At 33.5% G+C, this 15,141-nt stretch overlaps 1 protein-coding gene across 2 annotated transcripts in view; it reads left to right on the top strand.

Moving 5' to 3' along the window:
- The window catches only part of LOC105254928, a 93,114-nt gene extending 83,290 nt beyond the window's left edge, over positions 1-9,824 (top strand). Inside the window, exons 3-6 of one of the 2 annotated variants that reach the window (XM_020028651.2) lie at positions 3,381-3,562; positions 5,528-5,726; positions 8,057-8,163; positions 9,159-9,824. In XM_020028651.2, coding sequence (XP_019884210.1) covers positions 3,381-3,562; positions 5,528-5,726; positions 8,057-8,163; positions 9,159-9,284 — 614 coding nt within the window. In that variant the 3' untranslated portion in view covers positions 9,285-9,824. The remainder of the gene's footprint in view (positions 1-3,380; positions 3,563-5,527; positions 5,727-8,056; positions 8,164-9,158) is intronic. The other variant, XM_011263901.3, reaches the window with a different exon arrangement.
- The last annotated feature ends 5,317 nt before the right edge of the window (positions 9,825-15,141 follow it).

Here is a 15,141-nt window from a genome sequence, read left to right as displayed (position 1 = left end):
TTATTAATAAAATAATTTACAAAAAAATTACAGAAAGCTAAATTTGTGGAGAAAGTTTATAAGACTCTTTTAAAAATATTTTTATGATTCTCTCTTTCTCTCTCTAAATACATATAATTAAAAGTATAGTTTATAATTATGAGAAATTTTGAGAGAGAAAGAGTCGAGATTTGCTCGAGAAGGAAACTTAAATTTCTAAGATCTTTTTCGAAAAAGTTGCTTTTTTCAATTCTTGATCCTTCAAAAATTAAGCGATTCTTCGTCTCGAGCACAGCAACTTTGATGAATCGACGATAAAGATATTCATATGTATCATTTAAAAAAATTATAGAAAGCTAAACTTGTGAAAGAAGTTTGTAAGACTCTTTCAAAAATATTTTTATGATTCTCTCTCTTTCTCTCTCTAAATTGGTCATTATAATTAAAAATATAGTTTATAATATAGTTCATAATTATGAGGAATTTCGAGAGAAAGAGAGAAAAAGAATCGAGATTTACTCGAGGGAGAGACTTAAATTTCTAGATTCTAAAGATCTTTTTCGAAAGAGTTGCTTTCTTCAATTCTTCATCCCCAAGAATTGGATTAAGCGGCTCTTCGTCTCGAGCACAGCAACTTTGACGAATCGACGATAAAGATATTCATATGTATCATTTAAAAAAATTATAGAAAGCTAAACTTGTGAAAGAAGTTTGTAAGACTCTTTCAAAAATATGTTTATGATTCTCTCTCTTTCTCTCTCTAAATTGGTCATTATAATTAAAAATATAGTTTATAATATAGTTTATAATTATGAGGAATTTCGAGAGAAAGAGAGAAAAAGAATCGAGATTTACTCGAGGGAGAGACTTAAATTTCTAGATTCTAAAGATCTTTTTCGAAAGAGTTGCTTTCTTCAATTCTTCATCCCCAAGAATTGGATTAAGCGGCTCTTCGTCTCGAGCACAGCAACTTTGATGAATCGACGATAAAGATATTCATATGTATCATTTAAAAAATTTATAGAAAGCTAAACTTGTGAAAGAAGTTTGTAAGACTCTTTCAAAAATATTTTTATGATTCTCTCTCTTTCTTTCTCTAAATTGGTCATTATAATTAAAAATATAGTTTATAATATAGTTTATAATTATGAGGAATTTCGAGAGAAAGAGAGAAAAAGAATCGAGATTTACTCGAGGGAGAGACTTAAATTTCTAGATTCTAAAGATCTTTTTCGAAAGAGTTGCTTTCTTCAATTCTTCATCCCCAAGAATTGGATTAAGCGGCTCTTCGTCTCGAGCACAGCAACTTTGATGAATCGACGATAAAGATATTCATATGTATCATTTAAAAAAATTATAGAAAGCTAAACTTGTGAAAGAAGTTTGTAAGACTCTTTCAAAAATATGTTTATGATTCTCTCTCTTTCTCTCTCTAAATTGGTCATTATAATTAAAAATATAGTTTATAATATAGTTTATAATTATGAGGAATTTCGAGAGAAAGATAGAAAAAGAATCGAGATTTACTCGAGGGAGAGACTTAAATTTCTAGATTCTAAAGATCTTTTTCGAAAGAGTTGCTTTCTTCAATTCTTCATCCCCAAGAATTGGATTAAGCGGCTCTTCGTCTCGAGCACAGCAACTTTGATGAATCGACGATAAAGATATTCATATGTATCATTTAAAAAATTTATAGAAAGCTAAACTTGTGAAAGAAGTTTGTAAGACTCTTTCAAAAATATTTTTATGATTCTCTCTCTTTCTCTCTCTAAATTGGTCATTATAATTAAAAATATAGTTTATAATATAGTTTATAATTATGAGGAATTTCGAGAGAAAGAGAGAAAAAGAATCGAGATTTACTCGAGGGAGAGACTTAAATTTCTAGATTCTAAAGATCTTTTTCGAAAGAGTTGCTTTCTTCAATTCTTCATCCCCAAGAATTGGATTAAGCGGCTCTTCGTCTCGAGCACAGCAACTTTGGTGAATCGACGATAAAGATGTTCATACGTATATCGTTTGGAAATAAACGCCTGGCAGTCTGCCAGCGGCATACGGTCGTTAGTTGTCCCGTGAATGGAATCGAAGCGGAAACTCTTGTATTCAGTTGGGCCGAGAGTAACGGCGTGTCGGCTCTGCCGCTATATTAGCTAAAAGGGACGGAAGCTCCGCCGTCGACGGAGAATTCCGTCACGTTCGGATTAACGCTTTCCCATCAACGAACGCGGAACTATGATTAATTCCGACGTCAGCATGTTCGCGTCGCCGTCGCTGGTGAAATGCGACGATCAGATAAATTCCTAACGTATACGATAATGACACGTGTATAGGAATGTTGCGCGACACGCGACCTCAATTTTCTTGACAGATTCTCGCCAGCGAATTGGAAATCAATTATCTCTTGTTAGCGAAACGATCGGGAATAGTCGCACTTTTATACGGCCCTTCAAGTCTCACAAGGGGATTGGAAAATTCTGATTTTAATGAAACTCTACACATGTAAAAAGAGTAGATAGACGAATTTATAAAGCTGTAACCCAAAAACAATTCTAAAGGGTGAAGCTATCCGGCTTTTTACTTTCCTCGATACACGTCTAAAATTATGGGAAATATTAAAAAATATTTTTAAAAAAATTTCATGGAGACTAGCTTTATTTAACCACATTAATAAATTAATTTTTTCAAAAGATATTTGAAAGAATTTTTTTCAAAAATTATTTTTCCAAAATTTTATTATAGAAGTTAAGTAGATGTGTTTTCAAAATTTTTATACAGAATATTTTTTGACATCTCGAATGATTTTGGATATATCAAAAAATTAAAAGTCGCTATGTATGAGGGATGATTTCGCTTAGAGTCCTCGTAGAATCGTTTTCGAGCTGCAAATGAATCCCTTCTTGTCAGTATGTATGAAAATTCTATGAAAAATAAAATTTACTTTATATTAACCGAATGGAACGAAACTTTTTTACGGTTTCATGTTGCTTACAGTATTTTGGGATTTTGCTTACTTCTGGAGCTCGAACTTTTCGAACTAGAAATTCGGACGCGCTCGATGAGACTGCAACGGAAACTGAGTTGCTTATCGCGTCGCCCGTCGCGCTCGATTTATTTATGTTGGAACTTTCGTCCCTATCGTAGTGTCGAGTTAATTGGAAATTAATTAAAGGCGACATTCGCGCCCGGTTCTCGTCGCGCTCAATTTAACAATCCTGTTAAATCGATGATCGACACGCGCGATACGAATCGAAAATCGAATCAAAGTTCAATCGTTACATCATATCAAGGGGTATCAAAGTGTCCGTACATAATGGAGAGAAATTTCACCCGTCATATTTCCAATATCTTGTCGGGGCTTTTTATATCCTCCCTTTTATATCCTTTTCCTCGCTGACAAACAGGTGGACAAACGAAGGAGGAGGTGATCGAGACGAACGAGAGGCTGAGGGTCGTCAGGATACGCCTGGACGGCAGCTACGACACCGCCAAGAGAGCTCTTGTGGAACTGATGTGCAAGTACACCGACAGCAAGCAAGTCCGCAACATCTTTCAGCGTTACAATCTCCTCAAAGTTATGATCAAGGTAAGATGGGGAGGTACACCGTGGTTGTATCGTTTGTAATTGGATGTTCACACGCGTTGTTTTCGTTCCACCGACGCTTTGTGCTCCACACGTGTCAGTTCCAGGCTGTCGTCTTTCCGTTGACGTAATTACGTAATTACGTCGCCTCCCCGGCTTATATACATAAGCTAAAACAGAGGAAGAATGACAGAGGCTTGCGCACTTTCGCTTTGAAACTTGTTCCGACGTTCCTTATTAAGAAATTTATAAGGAATCAGTAATTAACTCGTATAATCTCTTAACGTAAATTTACATAATAAACTTTCTAAGAAGTTAATAATTGCCTTTATCCTGGATACACATAAAAATTAATACATCATTCTGAGATGATTTCATCGACAATGTTATAATTTTTCATATCAATTTATTATACTTTTATAGATATTTATTAATTTTTTAAATTATTATTGCATTTGATTTCTGCAAATTTCGATTAATATCAACGTATAAATTGATGTGCCACGTAAACATATTTGCCAGTTTTTCAAGATAGGATATAAAATAACCAAAAAGGCAATCAATAGTCGAGTAATAATTAAAAAAAAATTAATAAATCGCATTTTATTCACTTTATTTTCACAATTATATTTATTTTACTTAATATTTTTTAAAATTTTGTTTTTTTTTCACAAATGCGCGTAAGTTCATAAACTGATAGCGCGATTTATCGAAAAACGTTCAAAGAGAAATGAAATGAAGAAATAGCAAACGAGAGCAAAGTGATGGATGTATGCAGTGCATATTTTGTCAGTAAACAGTCAACACGGAGCGGAAAATATCCAGGCTCGATCCGTATGTAAATCGGCACGAACTTCAGCTACAACGCAGCATAAATCGTGCTGAAACAAGGGAGGAATTCGACAAACGGCACGGCCGTTTCATTTTTCTCCTTGTTTCTTCCCTTTTTGTCTTTATTTATTTTTCGAAATACGTATTTATACCTATCCGTATCGCGAAATCCAACGTGGCGCGTTTATTATTACGGGAGATAGATCGCGAGACGAGTACAATAAATAAAGATGCATAAGACACCTGGACATGTCAGCGCGAAAGACGAGCGCGCGTTTCTATTTTTTTTCCCTTTTTTTCACTTTGCTTTTTTTTCTCAGAGATGCATAAATAGTATCGTATTTACGCGGACATTGACGTTTGTTTCTGGTGTAAACTTTCGTTGCGAGAAACATTCATTCGTATCGAGAGTGCGGAGTATTTTCCTTTTTTCTTTTGCTGAAAAATCACCGGAAGTAATCCCCGGGCGATATGAATAAAATTTCTCTCTATAAATCGCGCCGTGTGTCTCATCGATAGCCAATGTATAATTTCGAGGTGTATTTCAAGTGCTTTGTAGGAAGAGAATAAATATTCCGCGGGGGCGGAACGATATAATGCAAATACGATTGCCATAAGAGCGGTAAACAGCCTGTCGGCGTTATTGAAATTAGTTTGTGTTTTCGCAATCATGGAATGAAATAGCTCGAGATTGCTCTTAGCGAGACGATTTTCGCCCCAGTATTAAGAGATTAAAATCGAGTTAAATTGAAATCGAATTAAAATCAAATCGAGATCATTTCCATCGAAGATTAAAGGAGGCGCGTCTGAATTCTTTTTTTAGGAAGCAGACCGTAAAGGAACTTGATTTTGTTCGACAAAAATATCTGTTTACAGTTTGTAAGTAATAATAATCTCGAGCATAAACGCAGATTAATGACGCTACGTTTCGTAGAGGCGCGAGGGAAGGATCGATCGCGTCCTAAACCGGGTCTGATAAATGGACCCGGCAATTTGTTTTCCGGAACAAACGCGGATAAAGGGATCCGCGTACAATGGCCAATCGCCTTGCACAAACTTTGCGCTGCTTCTTTCGCTCTTCGATTTTTCTCGTCCTCGCGACGGTAGCCTGAGCTACCGACGGTTTTACCTTTCCAGGACGTAATTAAGCTGGAGACGCAATATTGGACGCTGGTGGATATACCGAGACAGGAGAAGCAGGAGACCGTGCCCGCCTTCGTATTGCGTGCCTGCTCCATCATGGAGAAGACCCACAAGAGCGGTGAAGGCGTGAAAACTTCGGCGCGTCTCGCCGAGGAAGCCGAGACCAAAAGGGAGCGTATCGAGAGACTCGAGAGTGAGTACACGAAATACGAGTAATTAATTGAGAATAGTAATAGTGGTAGTCTGAGGTAGCTTTGCCAGAGGAAGAAAACAATTTTCCCTTGTCCTTCATCGATTGCTTTCCTAACTGTGACTTTGAGTATTATCTAACTTCTCTCGATTGATGATACTCGATAAAAGTTAATTGATGCGCGCTGTGTACGTTTTATCATCTCTTTGTGTAATTGATTAATTCTCATTTTATAATGGGAAAAATATATATAGAAGATTAATTCTCATTTTATAATGGGAAAAAATATATATAGAAAAGTGCAATATGACATTTGTTATAAAAATTAAATTAAATTAAATAATTTAGAAAAATGCAATATGACGTTTGTTATAAAAATTAAATAAAATTAAATAATTTAAATTATTACATATAATTTGTAAGTTATTTAATTTTATTTCATTTTTGTGTGTAATGAATATCATATTGTTATGTTGTATTTTTTTCTTGTCCCATTTTTGTATTATAATTACAAAGCTATGTAGTTACATTATTGTTTGTTTTATTCGCCAGACGAAAAGTTTATTGCTCTTCTCATCGACCAAATTGAGCAGAAAAGACACGATTCAATGGATGTTCCCTTAGAAAGTTTCCAAGCATGCATAATACATTATTTTCCGTCATAAGTCGATCGGAGACACCGAAGATCTATCGTGTCATTAAGTCGAAACAAGGCCATACTTCACTCTCAATCTTTCATTATGATTTAACAAATAACGGTATGAAAAAATGACGCTGCTGTCGATTATCAATAACTTGTAAAAAAATTGATTGATGAAAATATATTAAGATTTTGAAGATTTAAAGATTTGAAAGACTTTGGGGCGCGTTGTTTCTTTCGAGATTTAAAAAAATATATTTTTTTAATTGTTTTATTTCCTTGGCGGATAAAAAAAGATTTATCGGATATTAATTTATCGGGAAAAGATTTAAAATTCGTAAAATTAAATATGTTTCAGTTATCAAACGAGGGAGAAAGAGTGGGAGTGTAATTAATCCCTTTTTCTGGTCTCGTTTACGCTAGTTTTTACTCTCTCATAAATATTCAACAAATGCTTCGTACAACAATTCATAATTTCAGAGCGTGGAAGATTTATGGTATTTTTCATTATCGCGATACGACGAAAATTATTTGAAAATTATTCTTTACCGTGTTCCGCGATGCATTCTAAATACAATCGCTGCTGCTTTTTGCAATTCGCATGCGTGATTATCGCTCTATTTGTAAAACATTCCGGCGAGAAGGTCTTATGAAAGCAAATTGCCAATTCAAAGCACGAGTGCACATCTTAAATAAATATGCCATAATTAAAAATATTTCAGACAGTACTTCGATCTCTCATTTACTTAATCAAAGAACTCTTTCACTCGTTTCGTACTCAGGCTCCACTTGAAATTATTCGATACAAATAGTTAGATTTAATTGATTAACACGGCGCCTAATTAATCACGAACATTTTTCGAGAGTTCGCGTATTCTTCACATTTTGTTTTATTTTTATTTCTATTTTATTTTATATACTCTATATTTTTATTTGATTTTATTTTACTTCGCTTTATTCTCTCTATTATTATTTTATTTTATTTATGCTTTATTTTATTTCGTTCCTTATATTTTGATAGTAAAACCTATATTTTATTTTTTAAATATCTACAAAAAGGGACAGAAATTGTTATAAAAATATTCCAGGTGACAAAATAAATATGTAAATAAATAGAAACTTTCAGAATAACACTTTTTTTGAAAATGTTAAAATTAATAATTCGTAAATTTGAAAGTATTTTATTGTCTAATATTATATATCCTCTGTATCAATGTTTTAGTTTGATAACGTGCACTGCACATATTAATGGTCAACATATTCATTGCTTGATTTTCATTTCGTTAACAGGAACAATATTTCCCCGAACGTTAATTAATGCTCCGTCGGCGGTATTCCAGAAAAACTACGTTGATGCAACCACACGCAACATCGACGTATCTTTTTTTGTGCTTGCCCTGCGTTATATTAATAGTAAAAAGTTGCTTCGAAAGTTTTATTACGTCGCGTTGGAATGAATGGAAATTTCATATCATATATTATTATATTTAAACGAAAAATATTTTCCCAAACAAAAGATTAATTATCATTTTTTCAATATATAAATAAGACATTTTTATTTAAATAATTAAGTTGACTTTATATTAACATTTCATTTTGGAAGCTACGCACTGTTAAGATCTAAAATATTTTATTATTATATTTTTTTGCACATAATAAACAATCAAATAAAGTAACAAGACGCTTTGCATAGGTATGACGACTGCGCAAATCGAGGCGGAGAACACCCAGATGACCAATGATCTTTACAGATTATTGAAGAAATACACGGGTCTCAGGAATCTCATCAAAGAGTTAAAAGTACGTGCAAGAGACTTAACTTTGTAAGAGACTTAACTTGCGGTTTCTCCAGAAAATGATGTAAACAAAAATATTTGCCTAAAAGAAATTACAGAAAATACTGGTTCGCGTAAGATTTCAAGACGTGTCTTAATTTTAATTCAAAATTATTCAATGCTTTGTTTATATTTTTACAAGTGATGTAATTTCCAATTTAAACTATTTTGTTTAAATTAAATCTTTCTGAAATATTAATGATTGACATCGAGAGAAATTTGTAAATTATTCTGCCATTTAATAAGCATGTAAAATTTCATTTTGAAATTAGAGTTTATTTTAAAATTATGTGTAATATATTGCTTGAACGACTTTATTTTAGATTAAAACGGATTTTTTTAAAAGCCTCGAATGTATTATATCGTTTATCGACTTCGCGATTATGATCGTAAAAGGGTGACATTACATTTCGATTGGCCATCATTCTAGTACATTGTTACGATCGTCCCATTTTTTCTCTTTACATTCTAATAACTTATATAACACTGTTGATATAAGACTTTTCCGGCGCTTATCCTCCATTCGTTTTATTCTCTTCTTTCATACAGTGTCAAATAAATTGAAGATTAAAGGCTACCAAGAATATCGTAATATCAAGGCAAATTGCGTTTCGTCGCCCTCTGGAATTGTCGCGGATAATCCGAAATTTTCATGAAGTCGTAGAACGCGATTTAACAAATTTTACATAACATTTTTCAACGAAATCCCGTGAAATTTAAAACGATCCTTTTCAATTTTTTTTACAAGTTTAGAATTGAATTTTCTTTTATCGCGATAAAAATTTTATCAAATGCTGCTTAAAAAGAATACAGTCGCGATTGTAGGATAAAACATATTTTGAAGAAAGAAGAATTGGATATTTTTTGCCTTATGCGATGTAAAAGATAGACATGTGTACACAACTGTTTATTAATTGCCAAAATAAAATGATTGAAGAGGGTCGCTTTTTATCTCCGCAGGAGGAGTACAACAGCTCGAAGGTGTATCCAATGTTCCCGCGTTATACGATACTGAAGGATATGATAAAGGATATAATGCACAACCCGGACTACATGGAGGTCTGTCACGAGGTGGACCAAGCATAGCGGCCGGACCCCCTCCACCGTTCGCCACGTATGACCCTGTAAATTCCTCGGGGTCTCCGCGTGGTAGTCGGTGAAGGGGGTGAACCACAAAGCGCTTCAACTGACGATTTCAGTTTGGAACAGTAAATCCCTGCAATTTTTTTTTTCACATCCTGTTCTATATTTTCGTTTCCCTATCCATGTCTTATGCAAGTCGTCGTACGAATCTTGGAGCAACTCTGGAGCATCAAGTTGCGTTTGCGTTTATACTTTTGTGAATCGTATACAATTTCTCGCAGGTAAGTTAGACTCAATCCGAGCGAGAAATGGGAGATAATGAAGGATTGGGTTTCGTGCGATAGTGCATTATCGAATGTCGAGGAGTAGCGATGAGCCCTCTCGTCTGTAACAGCGCCGCAACATCACGAAGATGGAATAGTCGGGAAAGCAAGGTATGTCATGAGATCACTTTAATTTTCGCGATAATTAGGCTGCAATTTCGCGAAAATTCCGCAAAATTTCAGCCTAATTATCGCGAAAAAATTGAAAGCAAGAAATGTTATTTAATGCTTGGAAAAAGATATGAATATATTACTTTGCGAAGAAGAAAAGATTAAAACTGTTTAATACAAATAAATTTTAATATATAATTATATATTTTAATATATAATTATATATTTTAATATATAATTATATATTTTAATGTATATAATAAATATTATAATAAATATTTTTATTGGATTTGAGAAAAATATTAAACATCAAAGAGGACATCTCCCGTTGAGTTTTCGTTACGATGTTGAATAGCGTTACAATGTTTCAAGTTGCTCAAAGAATCCACGGGTGAAATAATGGTGGTGTGACTCTAGGACTCGCTTTATTAAGTCTAATATTTTTCGAACCTGCACTTCGTGGAAGAAAAGAACTAGAAGTCCTTTCGAGATAAATCCAAATAGCAGGATTTGCGAGATTCCAGCCGTAGAAAGCCGAGAGATGATCTTATAGTTTCTGATTTCGCGTCGGAATAGTCGCTCGTACATCACACACAAAAGAGGATAGCCGCATTATTATTGATAGTGGATGTCGTGTGCACGTGGTATATCATTAATCAATTAATAATAGTTCGCGCAAGATCAAGCAAATTCGTGTGAGCCTGGGAGCGTGAGTTTGTACATAAGTGTAACTCGTGTGTGCATAAGATTAGCGTGAAATTGTGAGAGTGGCATCAATGTGGAGCACACTATTACCTGCTTCCTGCTGTGTAGGATCGTGATAAGGAACATTGTCGTAATCGTCGCTCTAACTCGATTGAATTTATTCGCTTTATCTATGAATAGGACAAAGATCGGACGATTCGATAAGTTGCAGCTAAAAGGAAAGATGTATTTATAGTGAGAAACGTTAGTTGATGATTTGACGCTCTCTTGAAGAACTTCGGGATTTTATGATTAATCTTAAACGGAGATTTTATTAGAGAGATTTGGATACGTATATATTATGGACAAAATGAATCATATATTTAGTGCGTAAAGTATTGAAGTATTTAAATTTCTAGCTTCTCTTTTTTACCTACAAACAGGACAAAGACCAGGCGGTTAGAGGTGTTTCAATGTTAAAGAATATTGATGAATAATTTATCGCTTGAAGCAAAAATTTACACGGTTAACTTTAAATGTGAAAATTTTATTGGAATATTTAAATCGAACAATCGGTGTACAGTGGAATATTTGGAAAAAAATGCATACAGATTCATAAAAGCATCATACAAAATGCGAATCCATGTTTTAAAACGAGCAAAATCAAGTTTGCAAAATATGCGAATTAAAAACATAAATTTAAAGTGAAACTTACAGATTTGATTCATTTTAATGTTAAATTTTTTCAAGAATAAATTATAAATTCGTAAATATTATTATAAATCTTTTTCAATTGTAAATTATTAAATAAAACGATCGAAATACTTTTCCGTACAAAATTTCAATCAAAAATCAATCTTTATGATATAAATTTCATTTGTATTTTGCTTACAAATTATTCATATTTTTTATCGATTACTCATTTGTAATCAGAAATATGCATACTGTGAGATAAATGTTAATCGACAGTTCTCTCTGTGTATGCAAACACCATAAATATTAATGATTCCTCGTTTAAAGTACACGCAATGCCTCCATTACGAATCGCGAGATAAGCTAAGATTGCACTCGTGTAGTATGAATCAATGCGTTTCTTTCGTGCGGGAAGAAGCAGAACGGCAAGAATGTCACGTACACGTATACACTTTTATTTTTAATGTAACGCGCGTTCGCGCGTATACACGTTAGAATAGAATATTCATATCCGTATATTTAGCGCTGAATGCGGTTCTCTCGAATATTTATATCGGGCGTGATTTTCGCGCTAAATAGATTCGCAGAAAGGAAATTACTCATTAATCAAATATCATTGATTAGCGTGATTCACACATAAAACTCATTATCGAACAATGACATTTATCTAGATATGCAGTGACAATTTGTATGCTTAACAATAATGGCCGTGAATATAACATTCCCCATAAATATTTTATTACGAAGAATGCTTTGGGTCAAGAGCGTTGATTTAGTATTAATTCTACATCATGAACATATCATCAAAGTCACATTTATATATGTACACTTAATGCGAGAAATTTGCGCGAAAGAATATTGAAGATGAGATAAAAATTTTTTTTCGAGATTACATTAAAAAAAAAGGAAAACTTTGAAAACATTGTACAATTAAGCAAAAATAAATAATTCGTGAATTTAAAGGATTATGACGGAGAAATAACCGACAGAGGTTTTCGAAGGTAATCGTCCGAGTAAAATTAATTAATAACTTTGAATAACTGTCAAAGGGGAGCATCTGTCAGTTAATTAGCGCGGAAGGACACGAAAAGGTCCATCAACAATATGGAAATAAAATTTCTCGCAAAAATCATCCCTCTGAGGGACTTCCACTCACGAGTGTCTACATCCGCGTATACATGCGTATGCATATGCATATCGTGCTGTTCGATATTGACAAACACACAGGGGATGTTATCGGATCGGCTATCCGACGTTACATGTGCCATGTTCTCCAAGTGCTATATATCTCGTGTAAGTAAACTTATGTAAAAAGAAGCCGCATAAAAAGGACGCACGTAACGCTGATTATTCGTAATAGCAGTCGTCGCATGGTGAGAATTAACGACAGTGATTAATTCGAGGCGCGTAACAGGAGAGTCTTTTAGGATTTTGTTGTTCTCTCATATTGTTAAGAGATCTATAAGTATAACGATGTATACTATACTAAACTACATATATAAAAAGAGAAATGGCTGACAGCCCGAAATCAAAATACGAAATATAATGCGCGCCAGACATTGGGACGACGAATGGAGGCCCCGCTTCTCGTGCTGTGGGCCCTTTCCAATGTTTGGCGATGATTAGTGCCCCCCCCCCCCTCTCTCCTTCTTCCCTTAACATTATCTCCCTTTGCCACGTGTAGCACTGTGTAATCAAAAGGATTGTAATTTTATCAAAATGTCTAATCAAATTCAAATAATATCCTCGATCATCATTTACGAAGCTGGATACAGGCGGAAAAATATACCTTGTGATTCGAGATCAAAAAGATAATATTCTCTCATTTCTCAAATTGAACATAAAAATCAAAACTTTTATCAAAGAAAGGTATTTTTAAGAAGTGTCTCTTTCCTCTGCAAAAAAATATTGCACGACAATATATCGATACTTTGATGTTTTAGTTTTATTTTGATAAAAAGTCTTGATAATAGAAGTGTAAATAATAATAACTGTTTTGTCATCGCGTCGATAACAATGACGTCACATTATCGAATTGGATGAAAGCGACAGTAATCAGTGACATTATGCAGTATATTATGCAGTACATTGTTACAATGTTATTAGTTTCGAACGTCAATACTTGTTAGCATACGTGGGTCGCGACGTGTGGTTATCGTGGAAAAAGATCAAAGAACTCATCAAAATACTCATCAAAATGTAATTAATTTAACGAAGGATCGCCGGCAGTATAAATAGTCTGTGTCTCTCTGCATCCAGCGCGTTTATAAAATCTTTTCTTCGCATTGACCGTTTAGAGTAGAGCTTTTGACGTATGTGTACGTATTTATCTTCCACTAATATATTGTATATATAAGGAGACACACAGTTGAGGCACACAGTTTTTATCCCGCAGAAAATATATCCATATATAATATATATCCCGTGTTATATCATAATTTAACGAAATTTTGAAACATTTCAAAAGATGCAGCATATTATTTATCAATCTTGCTATCATTTTTTCATACGCCGTAAATTATTTTATCGTGTATATTCTCTTGAGATAGCACAAATTTATATCCTGAAAAATTAATTTCCTTGAAAAATTTATACACATATAAAAATTTGCAGGGTATTTCGATTAAATAAAGTGTAACAAAGTGTCTCTTTTTTCAACAAAAGTAAAAATTCTCCGTACATTTTGCAAGCAAAGGGAGAAGCTATAACATCATTTTAAGAAGAAAGCTTTGATATTCTGTATAATCGGAATATATTTTTCAGCACTTTAAAAAATTTCGAAATATCACGTCATATGGAAAAAAACCTTTGTATCTATTTATCCGTTTTATGACGCAACTTGTGTAAAGATATTTGTAGTCTTGTATATTTGAATCGTGAATATGAATATATACGACCAAGATAATTAATCTATAAATTTGTGGATTAATGTATTGATGACACTGTAAAGATGATTATCAATTGAAGAATCAGATTTGGAATCCACGAGGGTCAAAATGCGAATAAATTATCTGCATTATTCATATCGACATAATTAATTTTACTGACAAGTACAAATTTATGCAGTAATCAATATTATGATATTTTTTCTTGTAGGAAAAAATAATTTTTATTACACAATTATATATTATGCTGTAACTAAGTCTTATGTAATAATTGAATTTTATTATAAGTGAAATTTACTACAATTATGAGTTATTTTATTGAAAATTGAATTTTACTATAGTAATACATTTTTTTTTACCTGTACTACGCGTGAAAATGATTGATGAGAGATGATTTTATCTTGGTTTCTTTGTGGGCGAGATGTGTAATTGATGCAATAGACCCTTACGTGATCTTACAATCTTCAATTTTCTCTTTGTCTATATCAATAATTGGACTGGTCGTTATACTAAAGCTTGTTCTTATTGTACGATTTTCGTCGATGTTAGTCGCAAATCAAGATTATCGAATAATGGAAAATTATAGACGATCTCATATTTTTCGATCGTGATCTAGGAGAATTAATTTTTATTATAAAAAATATCCCTTGTCTTATCTAAATTAGAAAAATTGCGTGCATGCGAGACATTAATGCATTCGATTATACATGCGAAATCGTGCGAAAATCGCGCAGTAGAAACAGTGCTCTTATAATATCACTATAACAAGAATTATATTGTAACTCGCGATTATCACCGGACGATTGACTCGTTTCGGTCGGCGCAGCTGATATTTTTTATGCAACCGAAAACTTTCTTAGACCAATTACCGTAATATAACGTATAAGATGTGAACTTAAGATATACATATATATAAAATATAACGCTAAAAAATCGTATATGTAGCGACGGAGTAAGAAGCTACTACTCGATATGCAATGTCTCTGAATTGAAGAATAATAGCAAGCGTGCTCGCCTTTTCGACGAAACTAGGAGAGTGCCAAATAGATTTTGAAAGTTTATACGTGAGTGTGTACGCGCGTGCGTGTGTGCGTGTGTATGTGTTTCTCTCACATTTTTATAGAGTGCTGGCTGTAAAGTACGAGAGCGGTGCTCCCGTTCGCT

Source organism: Camponotus floridanus, unplaced genomic scaffold, assembly GCF_003227725.1.
Source record: "Camponotus floridanus strain SB8 unplaced genomic scaffold, Cflo_v7.5 scaffold8, whole genome shotgun sequence".
NCBI lineage: Eukaryota > Metazoa > Arthropoda > Insecta > Hymenoptera > Formicidae > Camponotus > Camponotus floridanus.
The sequence above is the reverse complement of the archived record's forward strand: the minus strand, read 5'-3'. Positions and strand labels throughout refer to the sequence as shown.